Source organism: Leuciscus leuciscus (assembly GCF_965113295.1).
Source record: "Leuciscus leuciscus genome assembly, chromosome: 1".
Lineage (NCBI taxonomy): Eukaryota > Metazoa > Chordata > Actinopteri > Cypriniformes > Leuciscidae > Leuciscus > Leuciscus leuciscus.
In genome coordinates this window covers 37772391-37794644 of record NC_138725.1, presented here as the reverse complement: position 1 = coordinate 37794644, position 22254 = coordinate 37772391, and the positions used below count along the sequence as shown (strand labels likewise).

General features: G+C 36.7%; 1 protein-coding gene and 1 long non-coding RNA gene across 2 annotated transcripts in view; both read left to right on the top strand.

The window, feature by feature from the left end:
* Positions 1 to 397: 397 nt before the first annotated feature.
* Positions 398 to 22254, top strand: part of LOC309506967 (uncharacterized protein) — a 96424-nt gene continuing 74567 nt past the window's right edge. Inside the window, exons 1-4 of the mRNA XM_082181018.1 lie at positions 398 to 611; positions 5437 to 5787; positions 5892 to 6248; positions 13365 to 13463. Coding sequence (XP_082037144.1) covers positions 560 to 611; positions 5437 to 5787; positions 5892 to 6248; positions 13365 to 13463 — 859 coding nt within the window. The 5' untranslated portion in view covers positions 398 to 559. The remainder of the gene's footprint in view (positions 612 to 5436; positions 5788 to 5891; positions 6249 to 13364; positions 13464 to 22254) is intronic.
* Positions 13471 to 14590, top strand: LOC309508175. Its single transcript, XR_014209420.1, has 2 exons — positions 13471 to 14111; positions 14382 to 14590. It is a non-coding gene; the product is annotated as an uncharacterized lncRNA (long non-coding RNA).

The window sequence follows — 22254 nt, the reverse complement described above, 5'->3', positions numbered from 1 at the left end:
AATATAGCTTAAAACTTATCTCAAAATGCAAAACTGACATTAACAAAATGCAATAATGCAATAACAGCTGAAAAAGTACTTGGGTGTGTGTTTTATTTTATATTTACCGTTCAATAATGCAATCGCTGCTGTCTGTCCCATAGAAGAACATGACAGCCAGCGTACGTTTTGGAACTATTGGGGCTTACATGAACCACGTGACAGCCATAGCGGCGACATCAAAGAGTGTCGCAACTCTCTCTCTCTATGGCTCTGCCCCTAACCAATGAGAACGTGCAGCCCCGCCCCGATCTGCAGGCTGCCGCCAGGTGTACTTGGGCGCCCCGCCCCAGGTGCAGCCCCGCCCCGATCTGAAGGCTGCAGCCAGGTGTACTTGGGCGCATGACAACCTAAAAGTGAAAGTAAGAAATACAAACGGAAGTAAAATTGATCTGAGGACATTTCAAGAAGATGAGGCTCTGTCGGCGGAAAAAAAAAATATTATTTTCGCTCATTTAGCCTATAGCTTAAATTCATGGTAGTTTAATTTTGTGTTTTATTTCAGGCTACATATTTGAAGATGCACACACCGAGCTGTGTTTTGATATCAGTATTGCTGATGATCGCCGATGGTACGTACTAGCATTTTAACCATTCTCTCTCTCTCTCTCTCTCTCTCTCTCTCTCTCTCTCTCTCTCTCTCTCTCTCTCTCTCTCTCTCTCTCTCTCCGAACAATTATATTTATTCAAGTTTCTAAACTAGAATCATGACAGAATATAAATGAACAGGTTCGTTCTTTAGATGCGTGTCTAAAACAAGAGCTATACGAAGAGCAAGTAGACAAGTAGCCTATAAATATTCAACCCAAAATTTAGGCCTACGTGCAGTAGGCTACAGAAATGTTTCGTTCGTCCCTGATCTACTTCCGCAAATGCATTTTATTTTAAGGACAAACGAAGTCGTGTTCAATTCTGTAATCGTGCAGTTTCAGATTAATCTAATTTGAGATGCTTTCCATTTTTCATGATGCTTTTCAAACATAAATTTTTTTTTCTTTCGTCTCGATAGCCGTAGTTCCACAGTAAAGTAAAACAGGTTTCAGCATGACTCTTCCTCTCTTATAGGCCTAAACTTTACTTTGACGAACCAAAAATGATCATATCATAACTGAAAATGGACCTGGTTATGTTCATATGTGTGGCTGTAATTCCGTTTAAATCCGTACCTTGTTTTGTGAAAAGGCACAAAATTAACTATTACAAATTTAAATCTATAAAATAAACTAGTCCACTTTTGGATACACTTGTTTTTCATGGTCTTGTAAATCTTTTAAGGCATGTTTTGTACATAAATATAAATTTTATCTTCATAAGTTTCTTTTTTCAGCTAAAATGTTAAATAAATTTTTTTTTTTTTATGGATTATCGTAATTAATTATTTCATGGCAGACTGTAAAGAAAAAAAATTGTATTATCTCATTAGCAGAAAAAAAAAAAAGCTGTTTGATTAAAACTTATTTGCTATTTTAATTTTCAGGTCAGCTAATACAGTTATTGTCATACAGAGGTGTGTCAGTTAGTGCCATACTTTGCATACATTTATTTATTCAGGTTATATTTCCTGGTTACCTGATTTGACCCACTGTTTACAAGACTGAAAGTAGGCTATCTCTGTCAATGATTCACGAACACTTTACTTGTGAAGTGCAAAAGCAAAAACTTGTTTGACTCAGACAAACTGGTTTGTCTCAAGATAGCCCACTTAAATGAAGGTCCAAACGTAGGTCCTGTCAATCATGTTCAGTCCTGTCAATCAGTTCAGTCCTCTCAATCATCATTACGAGCCTAGGCCTATATAAGCAGCCATTCCATTTATATTTTTTCTGCCACGTTCAATTGTCTGCCTTTTAATTGTCACGTTCAGACGGCCAAATCGCGGCCAAAATCGTGCACCTGGCTTTAGGGCTGCCCCCTAATAGTCGACTAAAGCCGGGTGCACACTGTGCGATTTTGGCCGCGATTTGGCCATCTGAGACAAATTTAGCAAATCCTAAAATAATCTTCTGATCCACGGCTAAAATCTGAAGTCTTTGAACGTTTGACATGTTCACCGACACTGTTGCGATCATATTTTATCTCTGACAAAATTCTGGCAGCGTCAGAAGATTTGACTCACAGTCCTACAGTGTGACTTCTCCTATGACGACCATCAAATTGTCTTCGTTTTTCACAACAAGCTATGACCAAAATTACATTAAAGAATTTTTTGTGGCCACCATTTTAATCCCGCGTGTAACGCAGCTCACTGTGAACGTACGTGTCATTGATTGATAATGTAAAACTCCGGACAAGTTTTCTTGCATGCGTCCGTTTTTAACGCGTCTTGACTGTCGTACAGTCTGACATTTATGACAACGAGATCTTACAGTGTGACTGCAATGATAATTTTAGTACAGTCTGACAAGTAACAATCGTAAAGGACGATAATTAATCTCATAGTGTGCACCCAGCTTAATTAGGCCCGATTTTCACTCGCTGACAGGTTTTGGGAGATCGCTGACAAATGCCCGAAATCATAGGCAAATCGGTGCTCGTTCACGTGAGTGACAATCACACAGAATTAATTATCAAAGAAGCGATCTGAGAGAATCGCCAATGATTCGCCGACGCCCGTGAGATATTTGGCATGCTAAATATCTGGAACTGTAATGCCAAATTCACACTGCATGATTGCACGACTGCACTGCACGATTGCAAAATTTCTTTTGCAGAACACACAATCCCTGCTCCCCTCATCTCCCCAACCATTTCCTCCTGCATAATCTGTTTTTCTATTTCTCCTTTTCGCTGCAAATCAGCGCACAGATAATTTGGATCGCAATCTTCTAGCAGGCTATAATTTTGAATAACAGTTTCAGTCCAGCTCGAGAACTCTGGTCTCGGCGATTATTTCTATTGTAAAGTCATGCAGTGTGAAACCTCCTGTCGCCGATCCATCGTGCAGTGTGCACACACCAGCAATTGAATGTTACCCCAGATAGTCGTGCAGTGTGAAAATAACAGTGACCTGACTACTTTGAAAATAGTGCAGTGTGAACTCGGCATAACCGTTCGCGCCAACGCGATCACTTGCTATAACTTAAAATCCATCATTTTTGGTCATACAGATAAGAGTAATGCAAATTGGGGCAAAGTAATGCAAGGGTCTACTTTTGTTTCTGTAAACTCACAACCCAGACAGCAACATAGTGTCGGCCCAGATCTGCCCCACATATGGTATTCCGTTACACACATTACGTAATCCGGTATTCCGTTACACATTACATATGGTATTCCGTTACACACATTACGTAATCCGTATGAAACGTGCATATAGGCACGTCAACTATACTGCAGAGATGACGAGTCAGTGCTACCAATAAATTATTAAAATGTTTTGACAGTCTCCCATTCATAATCATTAAGTTTGCCGTTGCGCTATGGTAAGCTTTATGTGTGCGTTTGAGCGCTGATTAGGCTATGTATTATATAGCCAATTAAAGGCTCATTATTATGATTTATGGCTTATTTATATAAACCGGCGATTAGTCGACTAATTGCTTAAATGAACGACTACAAGTCGACTAGAAAAATCTTTAGTCTAGGGCAGCCCTAGGCTAAACCTCACTCCCCTGGCCTCAAGAGGGGTGCTAGACAAATGTCTGTGATAGTAAGTGGCAAAAAAATCCAAAGTCACCCATGGGTCATTTTTTATGCTCTCATATATATAAGGGCGTTTTTCCACTGGGTTCGTTTGCTGCGGTCCGAACCCGAGTGCGCTAGTTCCCGGCGCCCCCCGCAGCGTTGGTCTGGTTTCACACTCAATTAGTTGTATCGAACCCAGGTGCGTTTGCAGTGATCTTACGTCATCGCAAACGCACACGGAAAACGCATGGAGAATACAACTCGACTGAGCATAGCTGTAATTTGTCTGTTTTTTTGGTGCTATTATGCACAACATAGTGAGAGACAACTACGTTTATGTTCATTACATGGTGTAATTCAGCACATATCCAGGGGACGCCGTGTTTCTGCTGTTCGCAGAAGATTTTTCACTGATGCGACAGTGATACGCATGCGCGGGATACTATACTTCCTGAACAAGCACGCACCCGAGTCCGTGTTGCTTGCACATTAACGCGAACCGTGCCACGGTTCGGGAGCAACCGAGCTCAGACCACCTCCTCCAGGTAGTCTCGGGTTCGGTACTCCAGTGCGCACCCGGGTCCGATGACAGCGATCACATTAGCGATTTTTCATGCGAACCGTGCCCCGGTCCGCACTAAACTGCCAGTGTGAAAGCGCCCTTAATGTCTAACTCTAAAACGACTACAAGTCGACTAGAAAAATCTTTAGTCGAGGGCAGCCCTAGGCTAAACCTCACTCCCCTGGCCTCAAGAGGGGTGCTAGACAAATGTCTGTGATAGTAAGTGGCAAAAAAATCCAAAGTCGCCCATGGGTCATTTTTTATGCTCTCATATATATAAATGTCTATAACTCTAAAACAAACTGAGATATTTTCACCAAATTTGGCACACATGTATGTGAGAACACATAAAAAAAGTGGTGGAACTGCACCACTTTGTGGCGCTATAATAGAACAAAACAAGGACATTGCCATTAATTACAAAATAATATCATGATATTAAATGCTAAACTTTACGAAGGCATTGTGGCTCTTCAGCTATCAGGTTAACCATAAGCTACATTAGCATTAAGATAGCTTAGCATGTTAATCTGGTTAACATGCTTTTATGTGCTAATTCTTACACTGAAGCCTCTCCTCGGCTAAACCACGTGCCACGATCCCAAAACCATTTAGGTCGTGGGTTCGAATCCTGTGCGGCACATGCCCAGACCGCAGTAGGTACTGTGGCCAGAAGTGGTGCAAAGATGCTTGAGTTCCAGACATGGCATCTATCTGAGAAGGAACTCAATAAATAAGTGGTGCATATAAAAATTATTCATTTTGAGTTGATTCTCACTTGAATTATGCAACATCGTCATCTTGGTGAATGCACGTCTTCCCAGTGGCGCAACGAGATAAGTGACAGGCATCTGATCTAAAGACAGTGGGTTCGAGTCCCACGTTGGACGACTTTAGAAAAATTGTGTGGAATATTGTGTCATTTCGATTCCTTTATTATTCAAGCGTTGTATTAATCTTTCTTTCTCTTGGATTAGAAATAAGTGTTTTTTTGTTCATTCTGTGTTCATTCTCATCTGATCTTCTGTTCATTTTGAGTTCATTTTCACCTGTACTTCTGAACCAGCTGTTTTTTCATGTATGTTCAATTTCTGCTGTTTTTGCTCTTCCTGCTGTTGGAGCTGCTTCAGGGGCTTGGCCCCGATAATTGCTGCTTGCAGCTATATTTTCATTTTGTCTTTGTCCCTTTCAATGGTGCAAAATTGTTTCAGGGTTGATTGTTCGCGGCCCCTCTGATCCTCTGGTTGCTCTTCTGGGATCTTCAGTGGTTTTGCCCTGTTATGTTGATGAACCTTTACCAGCGAAGGATCTGGAGGTGGAATGGAGAAGAACAGACTCAGAGACTCTGGTTCATCTGTATCAAGATGGTGAGAGTCGAGCAGAGGTCCAGCAGCAGGATTATCATGATAGAGCTCATTTCTTTACTGATCAGATTCAACATGGAAACTTCTCCCTCCGTCTTGACAATCTGAGAGCTAAAGATGAGGGTCAATACACATGTAAAGTTTACAGTCAGCAGGATTCTGGAGAGACTGAGATTCAAATAAAAGTTGATAATGTTGGTGAGTGTGGATCACATTAGTGCCTTACTTTTATATGATTTTACAGAAACTAATTAATGAATTTACATCTCACTTTGTGATATTAACAGTGTTTGTTCTTTCAGAGCGTCTGCTGGTCTCAGGATCGAGTCGCTCCATATCTGCGTCTGTGGGTGAGGACGTCACTCTGAACTGCTCTGTAGACTCTCACATCAAACCTGAACACATTGAAGAAGTTTCATGGAAGAAAACAGATGAAGATGTAGAGATTCTGGTTCTGCACTATGAAAACAATGAGGCTTTTCCAGATTCATCAGATGAGCGATACAGAGACAGAGTTGAGTTCTTCACTGATGAAATCCCCAAAGGAAACTTCTCTCTCAGACTGAAGAGTGTCAGAACTGAGGACAAAGGAGTTTACATGTGTCAAGCGTTTGCTGGAAGACTTTCAGCCAATGCAACTGTAGTACTGGAGAGACTGGGTGAGTCTTAATGGATCAATAAACAATACACAATCATTTAGGCCTAAACAAACACAAGTTACGTTGATTTACATTTAGTTTGAGTTTGATTAAGAATTATTTATATGATCTAAGTCTGAGCGATTATTCCTGGATGTGTTAGTAAATGTTCAGAGGTTTAAAGTCCAGGTTCAGAAAGTAAAAGTCCTCCTCAGTATTTTGTTCCAATCACCTGGATTTGCTAATTAGCAGTTTTTCAGCCCCGAGAGAACTAATTAGTGGAATCTGTCTGAGTTCATGGGTGGAATAAAAATATGGCAGGACTTTTACTTTCTGATGTGTGTGTGTGTGTGTGTGTGTGTGTGTGTGTGTGTGTGTGTGTGTGTGTGTGTGTGTGTGTGTGTGTGTGTATGTTGTTCCCTTACAGAAAGAAAATATATATTCCATATTTATGTTCAATATATTAAATGGTTGATGTATGATGTCCATTAACATTTTGAGCATGCGGTCCCACATATGGCGACTTCCAGATTCAAACTGTGTTTTCGCGCGTTGGCTGGCACTGAGCCAGAGACGGACACTCTCAGCTCTTGTCATATATATCACAACTATGCAGTGTTTTATACGGTTTTATACACGTTTAATACATTCACATAATGTTTATTTTAGGTTTCAGACATTTAAATACTCATAAGCACTAGTAAAACAATACATTTGGAGTTTGTAAAATACACATTGATGTTTATGGAAGTAGCAACAACAATCTATTCAAATATAATTTGCCGACGTGTTTAAATCATATCAGACACACATAGTAACTATAAAGTTTACTCTATTCTTCTCCCAGTTCACCAGCCACTTATTTCGGGAGAACTGAGGAATTCACATGCTGTAAATACAACTGACAGGACTCAAACAACTGTGTCACATACAAACATGGCAGAGCTCATTTCACGCTATATATCAAGATAATTTATAAAGGTTTTTAAACGACAAAACACACTCACTTACATGTATTTGAGAATCGGAATATCAGATAGTTGACGACATGGTAAGCAAGTTTGTGAATATTTTGAATTAAAAAAGGAATACAAAATACAGTAAAAGTGATACATCTGTCAAATAGTGTTATTGTGGCTGTAGTGCTTCACGTGACAAGCATCGCCATGGAAACAATAAGGGGAAACTTTATTGTAAAATAACGGTCGCATAAAAAAAAATCACTCTGGGGGTCAGTTAGAATATTTTGAATTGCACGTGAAAGGGTTAACTTCGTTAAATATGGAAGCTCTATAAGTTGTTTTCTCATGATCACGACATAATAAAAGTTGTTTTCTCATAATCACAACTTAATTTTCTTGTGATCACGACATAATAAAAGTTCCCTTTCTGTCGGTCACTTTAATTGTTGTGTTGAAATTCCGACACTAGGGGTGGCCCGTGAGAGCACCAAACGCCTCTGACGTATTCAGAAAATGCAAATTGAATCTGCATGCCAGGCCATGCCCCAGTACATACGGGTAAATAAGGCAACCATTATGAGCTACACAGCTACAGCTTTGTTCTTCAGAGGCGAAGCAGCATCTCTTGTGTATGAGAAGCGAAGTTTCATTCACCTCTGCAGCTGCTGGATTAAGAGCACATTTCAGTGGCCTCACTCTCCCTTTAATGCACAGATAATATAATATCTGGGTGTGGTCGGGATCTCTTGTCCTCGGTCTTCCACTTTGTGCTCCGGCACTCACAGCAATGTGAGGATTACAGCGAGTGTTTCTGCCGGGTGATTCCCTGCGGACCTCCTGCACGTTTGTCTGGTGGAGTTTCCGGCTGAGTTCGACGTTGTGTCGCAAAGCGGCATGCAAACTTTCATTTGGGGACCCTGCAGGTCCATTAGGCAAAAGCTTTGAAAGAGCTGCACGAGGGTAGTGCTGAGCCGAAATTGATGCAGGAACTGTGCTCGGTGACTGTTATTGCTCTCAGAACAACTAAACTCATGACACGGTCTCTCAGCCAGACAATGTCCACATTCATGGTCCCAGAATGCCATCTCTGGCTAAACCGCTCTGAGGTGCCCTGGCAACTTCAAGCAACTTTTCTCTACTATAAATCACATCCTCAAACCACAAACTCACTCTCATTCAGAAGCCACAGAGGAGAGGTACAACAACTTCATCACTTTTTTCAGGAAAAATGTAGACATAATCCTCTTCCTCCTATCCAGTTCCTCCGCCCTGCCTGTCCCGACTGTCGACCCACAGCCTGGGACTTCTCAACCTCTGATATCTTTCTCTGAACACAATCTAAACACCATAATCCCCAAATATTAAAGTCTATGTAAAGCAATATTAAATATGTGTTCTGAGTTTGTCACACCACAGAAAAACTGTTAACCACCCAGCCAAATATGAATGATAAAAAAAATGGCAAGTAAATAAAATATGTTATCAAAATCTTGAAAAAAACAAAAAAGTAATCTCTGGGGGCGTGTCCACTGTCAGTGCTGAAACCACGCCCACTCGCGGGAAACTTACACTCATTGGTGGGCACGTACTGTCGACGATGGCACCAGATGCCGGCTGGACGGGAGGAAGGCCGAAGTAGGAGATAGTCGGTTCGGCTCCATTCACCAGTAACAGTGGATTGTCAGTGAATCCCAGTGTCCTCAGATGAAAGTTTGTAAAAATATCCGGTGTAAAATGTTCACTGAAGTTGGTTGGTGGTGATTCTCAGCTCTCCATTAAGGTGGCTCTTCACAAAATAAATCCACCTCTTCTTGATATCATCATTTTTAGGAGATTTAAGTAAGGAGAGCCTTGCTGTTTTGTAAATTATCGCAATCAGGTAATATGCATTTATGTGGCGAAGGCAAATTAGATATCAAACTGTAGGCTGTAATAACTAACGGTAGTGACAGGATCTTGCGATTGAGCAGGTGAACCATTGATGCTGTTGAGCTCTAGTTATTATAGTGTTATAGGAGGGCTCATGCTCAGTGGCTCCAGTGCGTCATCGAGCCATAATTTCAGGCCCACCCAAAACAATCCTGAACACAAAAATGGTAAAGCAAAGTTTAACGGTCTAACTCCACAATTCAGTACTACATAGTTTGCAGTCTTTTGTAACGTGTTTTCAGCAATACATTTCTAAGATTTATAATGTGTTTAGAAACTAATCTCTGAAATGCCTTTACCAGACTTTAACTAACAAACAGGTACTTTAAAGATGCACAAATGAAGACAGTTGTAAACAGAATTCTATACAGTGACATCAACATTAGTTTTAATAAGCAATAAGTTTATTATCACTCCAAAGTAGTAAGAATGTACTAATAACATACTGTACTTTCAAGCAAAATAATCATAATTATTAAAGCATTTAACTTTAAGTTAATTTCTTGTCATAATACTGTACAAATTATAGCGATCACGAAGGTCTTCACTCTGTCCCAAATGCATACAATCTGGAGCAATATTAAAGACGGTGTACTTCCATTAATATGAATGGGAGAAAGTGCAACACACAATATGGCTGAATAAGTCCCGCCTTCTAAATAAAAGAGACAATCACTGATTGGTAAAGTCATAGTCACTGCAGCTGCCCAGAGCCATAGAGAGAGAGAGTTGCGACAACGGAAGTTCAAAATGCTTAGTTGTCACGTGATTCGCGTAGACCTCAGATAGTTCCAGGAAGTGCTTTGGCGCCAATTCAAATCGATGGAGTTAGAGAGCAGAACTGTGATTTTTGGTAGTTTGTAGTCAATAAATTAATTGATTTACAATATGTATATTATACACTGATATGTGAATGTATGTGCTTGTAGTTACAGCAATGTTATTTTTAAAAGATAAAAATCTGCTAGTATTTAATGTTTATTGTGGTCAACCAGCGTTGCCTGCCTTTTGTTAACATATTTCTGGCTAACGTTACCTTGGTTAAAGACCGTGTTGCAGTTGTTTTGAAGTATTTTTGTTCTTAAACTAGAATGTTATTTAAAGGTATCACGTAATGTTCACTATGGTTTCACAAGGACAGAGACTTGCAGGTAACAGGTGATTGTCTTAAAAAAAAATCCATTGCAAACAAGTAAAATGTAGAATTTAATTAAGTGAAATTTCATTAATCTTAATGTTTACAATGCACTCCATGCACTTATTACTATATAAATTAATACATATTAAATTTTCAAACAAAACATGATTATACACACACACACATTATTTCATTAGTGTCCATGTGCATTATTTCCTTTTTACATAATTTGATAAATTCATGGCCTATATATCACTTTAATCTATAAATCCTATTTAGTTTAAATAAATTTTTAGTACATTTAAATAATACATATTTTACGTTTTCTTATCTTAAACCCACAAAAATACCAGGTTGTGCAACTGTCCGCACAAATGAACAGTCTAAAACTGTTCTGAATTCTGGCATCATTTGAACCTTATAAACAAAGTTTATAAATTTCAGTAGTTTTAAAGCTGTTGAGATAATTGAAAAACTTTTGTCCAGCAATTTGCATGTCAGGGCGGCACAACTGCAAACATGGTTCTTTTATTATGGTAATTACAGTACACATGATAATGCATCATCCAGAGGAGCCTTAATGATGAGTGAAAAGGGTTGTAGATCTCTCTCAAATACTGGTAAAAACTGCTTTCAAGTATGGGTAGGTTGGAACACTTTCCATGTCAGGTGAATTTAAACACTTAGACATGTTTACAACTGAAACTTGTTTAAATTTCAAAAAGTCAAAGTTCATGACTCAAATAGTATATATTGCATGTTGTGGTATTTAGTATTATTCCCCATTTAGTGTGATTTGTTTTTTAAAATGGCTTGCTGCTTTTAAGCATTGTTTTTAATCTCACAAATAAACTTCCATTTCCCTTTCCCTTTCCCATCAATCCAAAAATCAGCTGAGCTGAAACATAATATAGACAGCCTAATAGTCAACAGAAACACAATGTCTAAAAAAAACATTAAAAAAAAACACCCATACGTTTTTGTTACTCAAATATGCAATCTAAAATAAGGATTTTTTTTATTTTTTATTGCACATTTAATGAGGAAACGGATATTCTCATTTTATCACTTCCACCTATCACTATCACACTCCCTAATGCTATATTTAACCCCTGTTTAGAAGCCTTTCCCTCTTATTACACAACAAAGGATAAAAATGCATTAATAGAACGGTTTTAACCATTAATAGGCTGTTCGTGGTTTGTTATGCGCTACTAACTTTATCCAATGACCTATCTTTTATCTGATAACGTCCCCTAAAACTACTAATTTAGAGAGCAATAATCAACTAGCTTGCTTTAATACACAAGTTAATTTGATTCAGATGTACTGATAATATACAATCTTATTCTTTAAACGTCTTACCTTTTAAAAGTGCACCACAAACGGTCTGTTCTACCGCGCTGCTGCTACTTCCGGGAACTATTGAGAGGCTCTACGAGCCGCCATTGCTGTAAAAAAATGTTCCATTGTAGTCAATGGAGTTGTCGCAACTCTCTCTCTAAATGGCTCTGCAGCTGCCGTTAGAAGCTCCGGTTGCTATAGAAACAGTTTTCTGAGACACTTGATTATGACTGCACATGTGCATTGGCTGCTCCAGCCTGAAAAATCAGCTTTTTTAACTATTTGAGCACAAGAAACCACATTTATGATACAGTTGTTGTCAGATTTCATTGGTGATTTCAAATATGAAATTTAATCTTAAGCTTGTTCAACAGGTTTGGAGAACTTGATACTATAATGATTTTATACTGATCTGTATAATGACTGGATTGTTCATTGCGTTGTAAACTCCAGAAGGGTTCGAGTGACCATCTTACTATTCCTTACTGACAGAAAACGTCATTGATTTACTGCTAAAACATTGCCTACAATAGACTGATTTGCAGCTTATTAGTCTCACAGGATTAGTTGTATGATATTTATGTAAATTATTTGTTACTTCAGATGTTATCTGTAGTGTTTATGGTCTTTTAAGAGAGGATAAGTCATATATTGAAATCGTCGGTGCGTGTGTCTACTGCACACCGACACTTCCAACCTAACACAAAAATATATTTCTTTATGTACGTATTATGCAGGAAATATTAAACATTAACATATCTGTGTTTAGTTGCAGAAATTGATTTGATTATACAATGAATAATAATACAAGCCGCTGTTATATTGCACTATATCGTATTAAAATAGAAAGTTTAACATGCATCCTCTTGGAAATAAAGCTGTCAGCGTAATTTCTCTGAATAAGTCATGATACGTGTATTTTATTTCTTGATGGATTGAGCAAAATCTATTTCAGATTTATTTGTTTTTTCCATTAATTCTGCTAAATTTCACACAACGTATTTGCAGTTTAATAATTGTAAATACATGCATAGTCTATCATTGTTCCAACACTCTTTTTGTATGTATTTGTATTAAAAATGTACGACTTAAAACATGCTTGAGAAATTTAATGCAATGGGTTTTCTCAAGTTTTTGGAGTAAACTCTAATTATATTTTACAGTGTTCAACATAGTAAGTATATTGTAAAATATTATTTAAGATATGAAAAGCCATAATTCTTCATGTATTATTCAATATATTGTAACATATTAACGCTATATATTATTTCATATATATTTTTCAATATATTCAAACCTGATGTATTGATCATAAATATATGGAAATATATTTTCTTTGTTTGTGGGTGTTCGTGTGTGTGTGTGTGTGTGTGTGTGTGTGTGTGTGTGTGTGTGTCCTTGTGTGTATATATGGTTTATGAGGACACAAATGTGTATAATGACAGGTATTACAACGTGAACACCTTATGACCCTTAGGACACTTCCTGTGTGTGTGTGTGTGTGTGTGTGTGTGTGTGTGTGTGTGTGTGTGTGTGTGTGTGTGTGTGTGTGTGTGTGTGTGTGTGTGTGTGTGTGTGTGTGTGTGTGTGTGTGTGCGTGTGTGTGCGTGTGTGTTTGTGTGTGTGTGTGTGTGTGTGTGTGTGTGTGTGTGTGTTAAAAACAATACATATTTGCACAAATAAACAACATACTGTTTATGGTAATAGAGAAGGAAATTTACCCCATAACCCCTGTGTTTAGAAACTGATGTCTGTGTTTCACAGGTTTCTCTGCTTTACAAATAATGGTGTTGATTCTCTCGATTGCTGCATCTGGATCTGCACTTCTGCTCTGCTGTCTGATCTACTGCAGAACACAATACGGTACAAATATTCTTATTTGTTGTAGTCCATTTGGGACTTGAAGATTAAGAGAAAGTAGAGAAGACAAGCGATGTTAATAATGATAAAATAGCCTAAACAGAATAATTTGGAAAGAGTTAATGGTTCAGTGAGGCTTTAATCCCAAATAGCCAGACTTTAACATGATCAAACTTTCAACATGATACAAGAATAACAGACCAGTCCACAATAAAGTTTAACTCAATTAAACATTCAAGGTATCTAAAACGACACAAAATGACTAAATGAGTGGATAATGGTGAAATGATAAAATATCCTGCCAGAACTGAAGGACATTGATGTCTTAGTCTGAAACTAAGGCTGATGAGACACAAAAACACAAAAATGCAGATCATTTTCAGATAATTTTTGTGTACAATCTACAAATCGGCCACAATGCAGAAAAAAAGTGCTCAGCAATGAAGGGGTGAAACCCTAAAACATCAAGAGTGCAAAGCAGACACACCCACTCACCAACCCGATCACACTAAAAACATCTTTATAGCACGCATTGTGTTTATCGTGCAATGTATACGCCAAAATGAGTTTTTACATGCATATGATACGCATGGGTAGGTTTAGGGTAGGTTTAGTAGTGGTAGGGTACGTGCATATGATACGCATGGGTAGGTTTAGGGTAGGTTTAGTAGTGGTAGGGTACGTGCATATGATACGCATGGGTAGGTTTAGGGTAGGTTTAGTAGTGGTAGGGTACGTGCATATGATACGCATGGGTAGGTTTAGGGTAGGTTTAGTAGTGGTAGGGTACGTGCATATGATACGCATGGGTAGGTTTAGGGTAGGTTTAGTAGTGGTAGGGTACGTGCATATGATACGCATGGGTAGGTTTAGGGTAGGTTTAGTAGTGGTAGGGTACGTGCATATGATACGCATGGGTAGGATTAGTCGTGTGGGGTGCGTGTGTATTACACGCAAAAAAGTGCGTCTCAAATGCACGCGTAAACTGTGTATCATATGCATGTAAAAACTCATTTTCGCATATTTATTGCACGATAAACAATGCGTAAAATAGAGACGCATTTTCATGAGATCAGGCTGCACTCACACACACACACACATAAAAACACACTTATATACATACACACCAATGAATTGTGATCGAAAAATGTTCTGTTTTGATTTTTCAAAAGTCACAGCTTCATCGGAGTGTTACGAAACTGGCAATTGAAATGTGAACAAACAAAAAAAATTGAGGGCATGACATGATTCGAGCAGGCTAAGTGGTCGTAAAAAAAAGTCATACTTTTGCTCTTCAAAAATGACCGACCATAGGAAATGAGTGGGAAATCAACAAAAACACAAAATTCCCCCTGATGTAACTCATTCCGTGAATGAGTGTGTAATATATGTGTGAACATACATTTGCATTTATATGGGAACATGTGTGTGCAATATATATACACAATTAAGGAAACAACTTTGTGAATATTACATGTAATGCTATTTTTGTTTTCATTTATACATATTTTATATGTATTAATATATAGCCATACATGGCCAATGCATATATTGCCGTATATTGAAAAATATAAGCACTAGTTTCCCATAATAGAAATGTATTATGTAACATATCGCATTGTATTTTGCAGTATATTCCCATATATTTTTGTTCCGTAAGGGTCTGGACACATTCATCTTAGACTCCTATAATGATCTAATAATAATCTGCCATTCACACTAAAAAAAAAATGGTTCTTGAGCGGTTCTTCAGGGGTTCTTTGCGGTGGTTAAGGTGCTATATAGCACCACTACCATTTAAAGCCCAGTTTGGTTCTTCAGCAGTTCTTTAGCGGTTCTTTGGGGTGGTTAAGGTGCTATATGGCACCTCTTATGGTTCTACATAGCACCATTTGACAAAGGTAGGTGCTATATGGCACTTAAAGTGGTTCCCCTATGATTACAAGCCAATGAACCACTTTTAGTGCTATTTAGCACCATTTTTGTTTAGAGTGTTTACTCTCTTAACACTTAAAGATCCCCCTAGATTAGACTAGTCCGCTCTTGGCGTTCTTGGAATTGAGAAACAGCCTAAAGTTCAATTGTCTACAATTTGCACAATGACTAAATGCACACGGCTTGTTGATCAAAACTGAGTTGATTCTCAGTGAAATTGTCAAACTCTTCACAACTTCTAAACATTACAGGTAAAATGATCCATTCAGTGATCAAAATCTGTCAGACATGTTAAATTCCATAAAAAAAAATAATAATAATTATGACACGGAATGTTTGTAATGTTTGCTAAATTGCCATTGTAATGAAATAGGAATCACAATCTTACCAATCAACCAATCAAGTTTGGAAAGTATATATGGAATTTGCTGACAGCAATAACCACAATTTTTGAACATGGAGCAAGATCACAGCTCTGAACAGCATCAGCTACATGATACATCAGTACTGTATAAATACTGTCACTCCCGCCAGCTGTGAATGCCCTTGAACGCCAGCAGAGGGCGCTCTTACCACTGACACTACACACATCATGGACTCAGTTTCCCACAATGCTTTTTCTGTCATCAGTGTAATGATGTGCAGCTGTTTCCCATCACCTCCTTATCCCAGTGTCTCTTGTTCCCTGTTCTGTTGTTTGTCTCATAGTCTTGTTTCATGATTCACAGCACTGATGACTGTTTTCCCCTGTTTTATATGTTCCTTTTTCTTTTCTTTTTTTCCCATTCCTGTCTTGCCCTCTGGATTTGTTTGTTTAGGCTGATTTACTGTTCTCTGACCTTCTGCCTGCTTAGACCACAACTTTGGATTGTGTTTTATATAAACTGCACTTAGATCTTCTCTCGTTGTCGCTCAGTGCTCACCACCACTTCCACGACACCGAATCATAAACACATTTGTATTTTTTTTCTAGAAATGTGTTACATTTAAACTAAAAATTATTGTCATGGAAGAGCAACAGGAAGATATGTAACTAAGAAGATATGTATGTGTTAGAGAAAGACATAATAAACTGAGAATTTTCAGTTGACATGAAACACATTGCTGCAAAAATAAATGCAGGCTACTGTAAAAGTGCAAATGTTCAGAGATAGGCATAAATACATGGAAATGTATATCAAATAAAAATACAAAATACTGAGTGGAAAAATGTATTTAAATACAAATACAAAATACTGTCTGAACTAGTTGAAGCACGAATTCAGTGCCCCGAGAAAGAGGTTGACTGGCAAAAATGTATTTTGAAAATAAAAAATACTCATCTTAAATGTATTTAAATACAAATTACATTTGATTTTTTTCAAAGGCTTTAAAATACAAAATAGTATTTTATATTTCAAATACGTATTTTAAATACATGTATCTGAAATACTGCCCATCCCTGCAAATGTTCCCAGTCCCAGTCAATTTTTACATAATCCCTGAATCTGTATTTACACAAAACTGACATTCTTGTACAGTATAGAAAGCAGTTAGAGTCAACAAAATAATAGAAAAAAACATTACATTTACAACGTAAATAACAAATATTTCCATGGTGAAAAAACATCTAAACATTTTGACCACTGTGGCTCACATGATGAAAAAACAAACAAAAAAAAAACACTATTTATTTTGGTGGCATTGGTCAATTTATTGACACAATAACGAGGTTTTGAAGCATGAATTAAATGTTTTGGGTGAGTCACTATGTTTTGCAGACGTGCCTCAGAGTTCTGGTGTTCCAGAAAACAGTGACAATTGAGCTTATAGTTTAGAGGATGTTAAGACTGTTTCAAAAATGTGCCAAAGCGATTGAGAAAAAAGATAGATAGATAGATAGATAGATAGATAGATAGATAGATAGATAGATAGATAGATAGATAGATAGATAGATAGATAGATAGATAGATAGATAGATAGATAGATTAAAAAAACCTCATGATACTTCACATTAGAAACAAACTGTATTTTCATTTTCAGGGTTCACTGTGACATATTCTCAAGACAGACTTGCTTTTCTGGGATCTTCAGTGGTTTTGCGCTGTTATAGTGTTAAACCTTTACCAGTGAAGGATCTGAAGGTGGAGTGGAGAAGAACAGACACTAAGGCTCTGGTTCATCTGTATCAAGATGGTGAGAGTCCAGCAGAAGAACAGCAGCAGGATTATCATGATAGAGCTCATTTCTTTATTGACCAGATTCAACATGGAAACTTCTCCCTCCGTCTGGACAATCTGAGAGCTGAAGATAAAGGAGAATACACATGTACAGTTTACAGCAAACAGAGATCTGTGTTATCAACTCAGATTACTATGACAAAGGGTAAGTGAATAGATGAATAAAAGTTGATGCGGTTTTAACCATTATAAAATTGGTCTTGACAGACTTTGCCGTAAAGCAAGTTCTGTTATAAAATGTCAATAAAATTAGTTATGCAAATAAGCCTGTCAAACACGCAGTGGCCCAAAAAAAAGTGTTTCAGCACTTAAAGCACAATTTAAACATGTTCCACTAAAGTTTCACAAATGCAAAATTACGGAATATTTATATTTTGGTTTTCAACACTACATCTATTGTCTTAAACATTTCAAACTACATTAACTTTTTTTTCTTTTTTTTTTTCTTAAAGGGGTCATGAATCGAGAAATCAGTTTTTCCTTGATATTTTGATAAGAGGTCATTGTAGCACAAAAACTATAAGTTTCAGAACTCAAAACTTTCTTGTTAGTCCAAAAACAACTTTTAAACAAATCAAGCTCTGAAAACGACTCGTTTCTGATGTTGTCACATTATGATGTAATAGTGTGACGAAAGACCAGAATCAGATCAACGTCTACTTCTACATCATCGTGTCTTTGACTGACACATTAGTGAGACGAGAAGGACTAAAAAAACTGTGCTAGAAATAACATTACCTTTCAAAGGATCCTACTGTTAGGAAAGAGGTTATTTATTATGTGATTGTCTCAGTACAACTGTGTTACAAACTGGGTTAAAAACAACTCAATTTGAGTCCATAACCTGCCCATAAACAAACAGTGAACAGCTCTGAGGACATATTTAACATCCAAAGCATTTAGATTTAGTATCTTTATGAATAAATTAGTTTATTTCATGCAAGGCATCAGGCATTTCCATCACGTGAAAAGACTGATGCGACACTCGTTTAGGTGACTGACATCACGTACCTGTATGTTGTATGTTAAAAATAAATGATATACAGCAAAGTAACAATTTTATAGATAAAATAAAATGTAAACAAGCCTGCATATTACAAAAGAAATGCACAACTTTGATGGCACTGAGAACTGCTTTCTCCTGAAGAGGATGCAGTAAATCATTCAGAGTGAACTTTTAGACTGACTGTAATCGGATTCAATGCTTCATGTAAACGCATCTAATGATTTCTGATATGTAATGATTCATGTACTGTCAGACGTTCTTTTTCTCAGAATCAATTATTGCTGTTTATGCGTTAATATTGTAATCATTATGATCACAACTTGTAATAATTGCTTAAAGAGTTCATTTTTTCTGCCTAAAATGAATACATGTTAGCTAACTGCATGATTTATATTATCTTGAACTGTACATTGTTGAAATATGGGACATCACTTGGACAGTCATGATAACATATTACTCTAAACTATAATGTAGACACAAGCATTTCCTGTAAAGCGGCTTTGAAACGACGATATGCATTGTGAAAGCGCTATATAAACAAATGTGAAATAAATCAAGGTAGTGACTAAACGGTTATTGCAACATTGTTTCTCTTAGTAGCATGAAAATAATCTGTTATTTAAATTGTGATTAAACAGAAAAGAACGCTCCCTTTATAATGACTGGAGCTGTCAATCAAACAGCACGAGATTATCAGTGAATGAGTTCTGGACTCTCGCCAAAACTCCCGTTAAAATCAGTGAGGCTGTCTACACTGCACAATCAATCTCTTATTTACATCAGGTGTGAGTTATGATGAAAGTTTGCAATGTTGCAATGACGAGATCACTGTATTCATGTCTGTCGTCTGCTAATGCTCATCACTGCAACCTCTCATGAGACGAGAGTAGATTTAAATATAGTGCTATAATCTGCACTTTTCACGATTAGTAAATCTCATCAGCTGTAATAGTAAAAACGTGCTGAAAGTTTTTGAGTTTCACAGGTAAAACTTCACAGCAAAAGTCTCACACAGAAACGCCTCTTCAAACAGTTCAAATCAGAGGCTAAAATCAGGAAATGCCCTTTAATTTCTAAATTATGACCATTTTTGATGTAAAAATCATACCAACATTGTAAAATAATTTTTAAAAATGCAGTTCATGACCCCTTTAAAGTTTTTTTGTAAATGTTTTTTTTTTTTAATATCTACTGAATGAACATCTGGACATTTTTAAATGTGTGTAAAGTGTCCAGAGACTCTTTGTGTCTGCGGTGTTTTAACTGGTGTAACTGTTCAATTTAAAAGAGCAACAAAAATTAATTAACAGCGGATGCTACTAAAATTATCACTGATAAACAACAAATAATTTAATACAATTGTGATAATTAAATAATGATTACTGAACATTTGACCTGTTACATTTTGAAGCTTTTGTTAACTTTGACTGAAATGTTGTTGTTTTTCTTTCTCCCTAGGTTCTTCTATCTGTTTAGAAGGTAAGTGAACAGATAAAACCGAAAACACTGAGTCTAATCAATACATGATTTTCATTGGTTGATTATTTACAGTATTAATATTTGCATTATCATAACTAGTCAATGTAAATCCAGTCATAAATATGATTGTAAATATTGTAATCTGCTCATACATTTACCTGGTGTAATTCTCCAGTCTCATATGGATTCTGAACATGTTTTGCTGGATGGGATAGTACATGTTTATTCACCTCTAATATGGGCTTGCCTGCATTAGAGATAGAGTTGGTATCGTTTGAATTTGAGCCATTATGATTCCAATTCTGCTTATCGATTCTGATTATTATTGATTCCTAGTTTAGATTCCAATAAGGTAAAAAAAAACAAAAAAAAACTTAGATATTCACATTTATTTGAAATGTTTTTGCAAACCCTCTCGTTGCTGCTGCGCTGAATACCATGAAGAAAAATCAACAAGCTAAATAACACTTACACAAGGAACTTTTGCCTGAGGAAAGAGGTCAAATGTATTCAAAACTCATTCACTTAAGAATTGTGAATGACTTGAACGTTAAACTTGGCCCCTCTCTGTAAAGAGAAACGGATGATCCCAGCTAACAGACTTTAGTTATAAGAACGTTCTCCAAATATTCAGTGTTCTGGGAACGTGAAAAATGTCCACTTTTCTTGACGTTAGAGGAACGTGTATAAGGTTAAAAGGTTAAAAGGTATAATGTTCCTCAAACGTTCTTTCAACTTAATTTTGATTTCAAATTAACATTATAGGAATTTTGATTTCTAACATTCCAAGAACATAAAAGTTTCCTTAATGCTACTAGAATGTTATTTCAAGGTTAGTGTGATGATAATAAGAACACAAACTACAACTTTATTCAGACACAGCCTTAGATAAACTGAAGATAAAAGACATTAACTCTCTGAAGATCTGATTAAACAACTCCACAAACAGCATTACCAGCTTCACTTATTACTAACCAGACTGACTTTATTTCTGTCACACGAGAAGTTCTTATTGAGAATTAACAAAGGTTTAGATGTTGATGTCTTATTGAAAATGTTTATTTTGAGGTTACCATCATGGAGATCAGTGTGTGCTTTAGTTGGGAAAACTGTTGGAAAATCACATCACACAGCAGCTCAGACATTACACAACCCGACAAACACAGATTGAACAAGTTCAGTCGGGTGAAAACTGATTCCGACAACACACTGATCCAACAAACTCCGTCACATGTCTGTTGTTGTTGCTGTTGTTGTTTTTTATTGCTTGAACAACAATTACAGAACAAAAAATAAATAAATAAACATATATATAAAAATGCCAGGGTTAAGGATACAAAATTATAAAATACAAAAAAATTTATAAAAACAAAACTAAATAATAGACCAAACAAACAATAAAAAGGCTTTGACATTTCACAAAATCTTAAATGTATTCAACAAATGAATAGTTTTAACAGCTTTTTTGTTTGTACTTTCCTTAATGGAAACCATATCATTTTCTTATTCTTTCAATACCAGAAAAAAAGAGGTTTCTGATTACTAAATGTACACAGATGAATATGAAACTTAACAAATATAATCACAAGATTAATAATGTACGCTTCATTTTCCATACTCTTTTCATATTTGAAAAAAACAAATATTTCATGTTCGTATACTCACGTCACGTATAATTTGTCATTAATAAATTTAGAAACTTCCCACCATAACCTCTTTGTATATTGACAGTGCCAAAAAATATGTACAGTTTCTGGTTGCAAAAAACAAAATGAACAATTTACATCTATGTCTTTGTCTTTGTTAAATTTGGATAGAAAATGTTTAGCGGGGTAAAATTTATGCAATATTTTAAATGAAATTTCCTTGACCTTATTTGTAATAATATATGTATTAGGTCACAGCCAGACCTTACTCCAATTAATAGTTCCAATAAACCTTGACCAATAGGAAATGACATGTGGTTTACTGACTAGTTCTTTTTGAAAAAGGGAACATATAGCCTTATTATTTTTGCTTGTCAAAAAAACAAACTTTACCACAGAACGTATCAGCTGGATACAATAAAGACACACGTTTAGAGTATGAAATACCTCTACATAAAGAGACAACACCCGAAGAAATAGCACCAATTACAGGCAAATTCTTTAGGGGA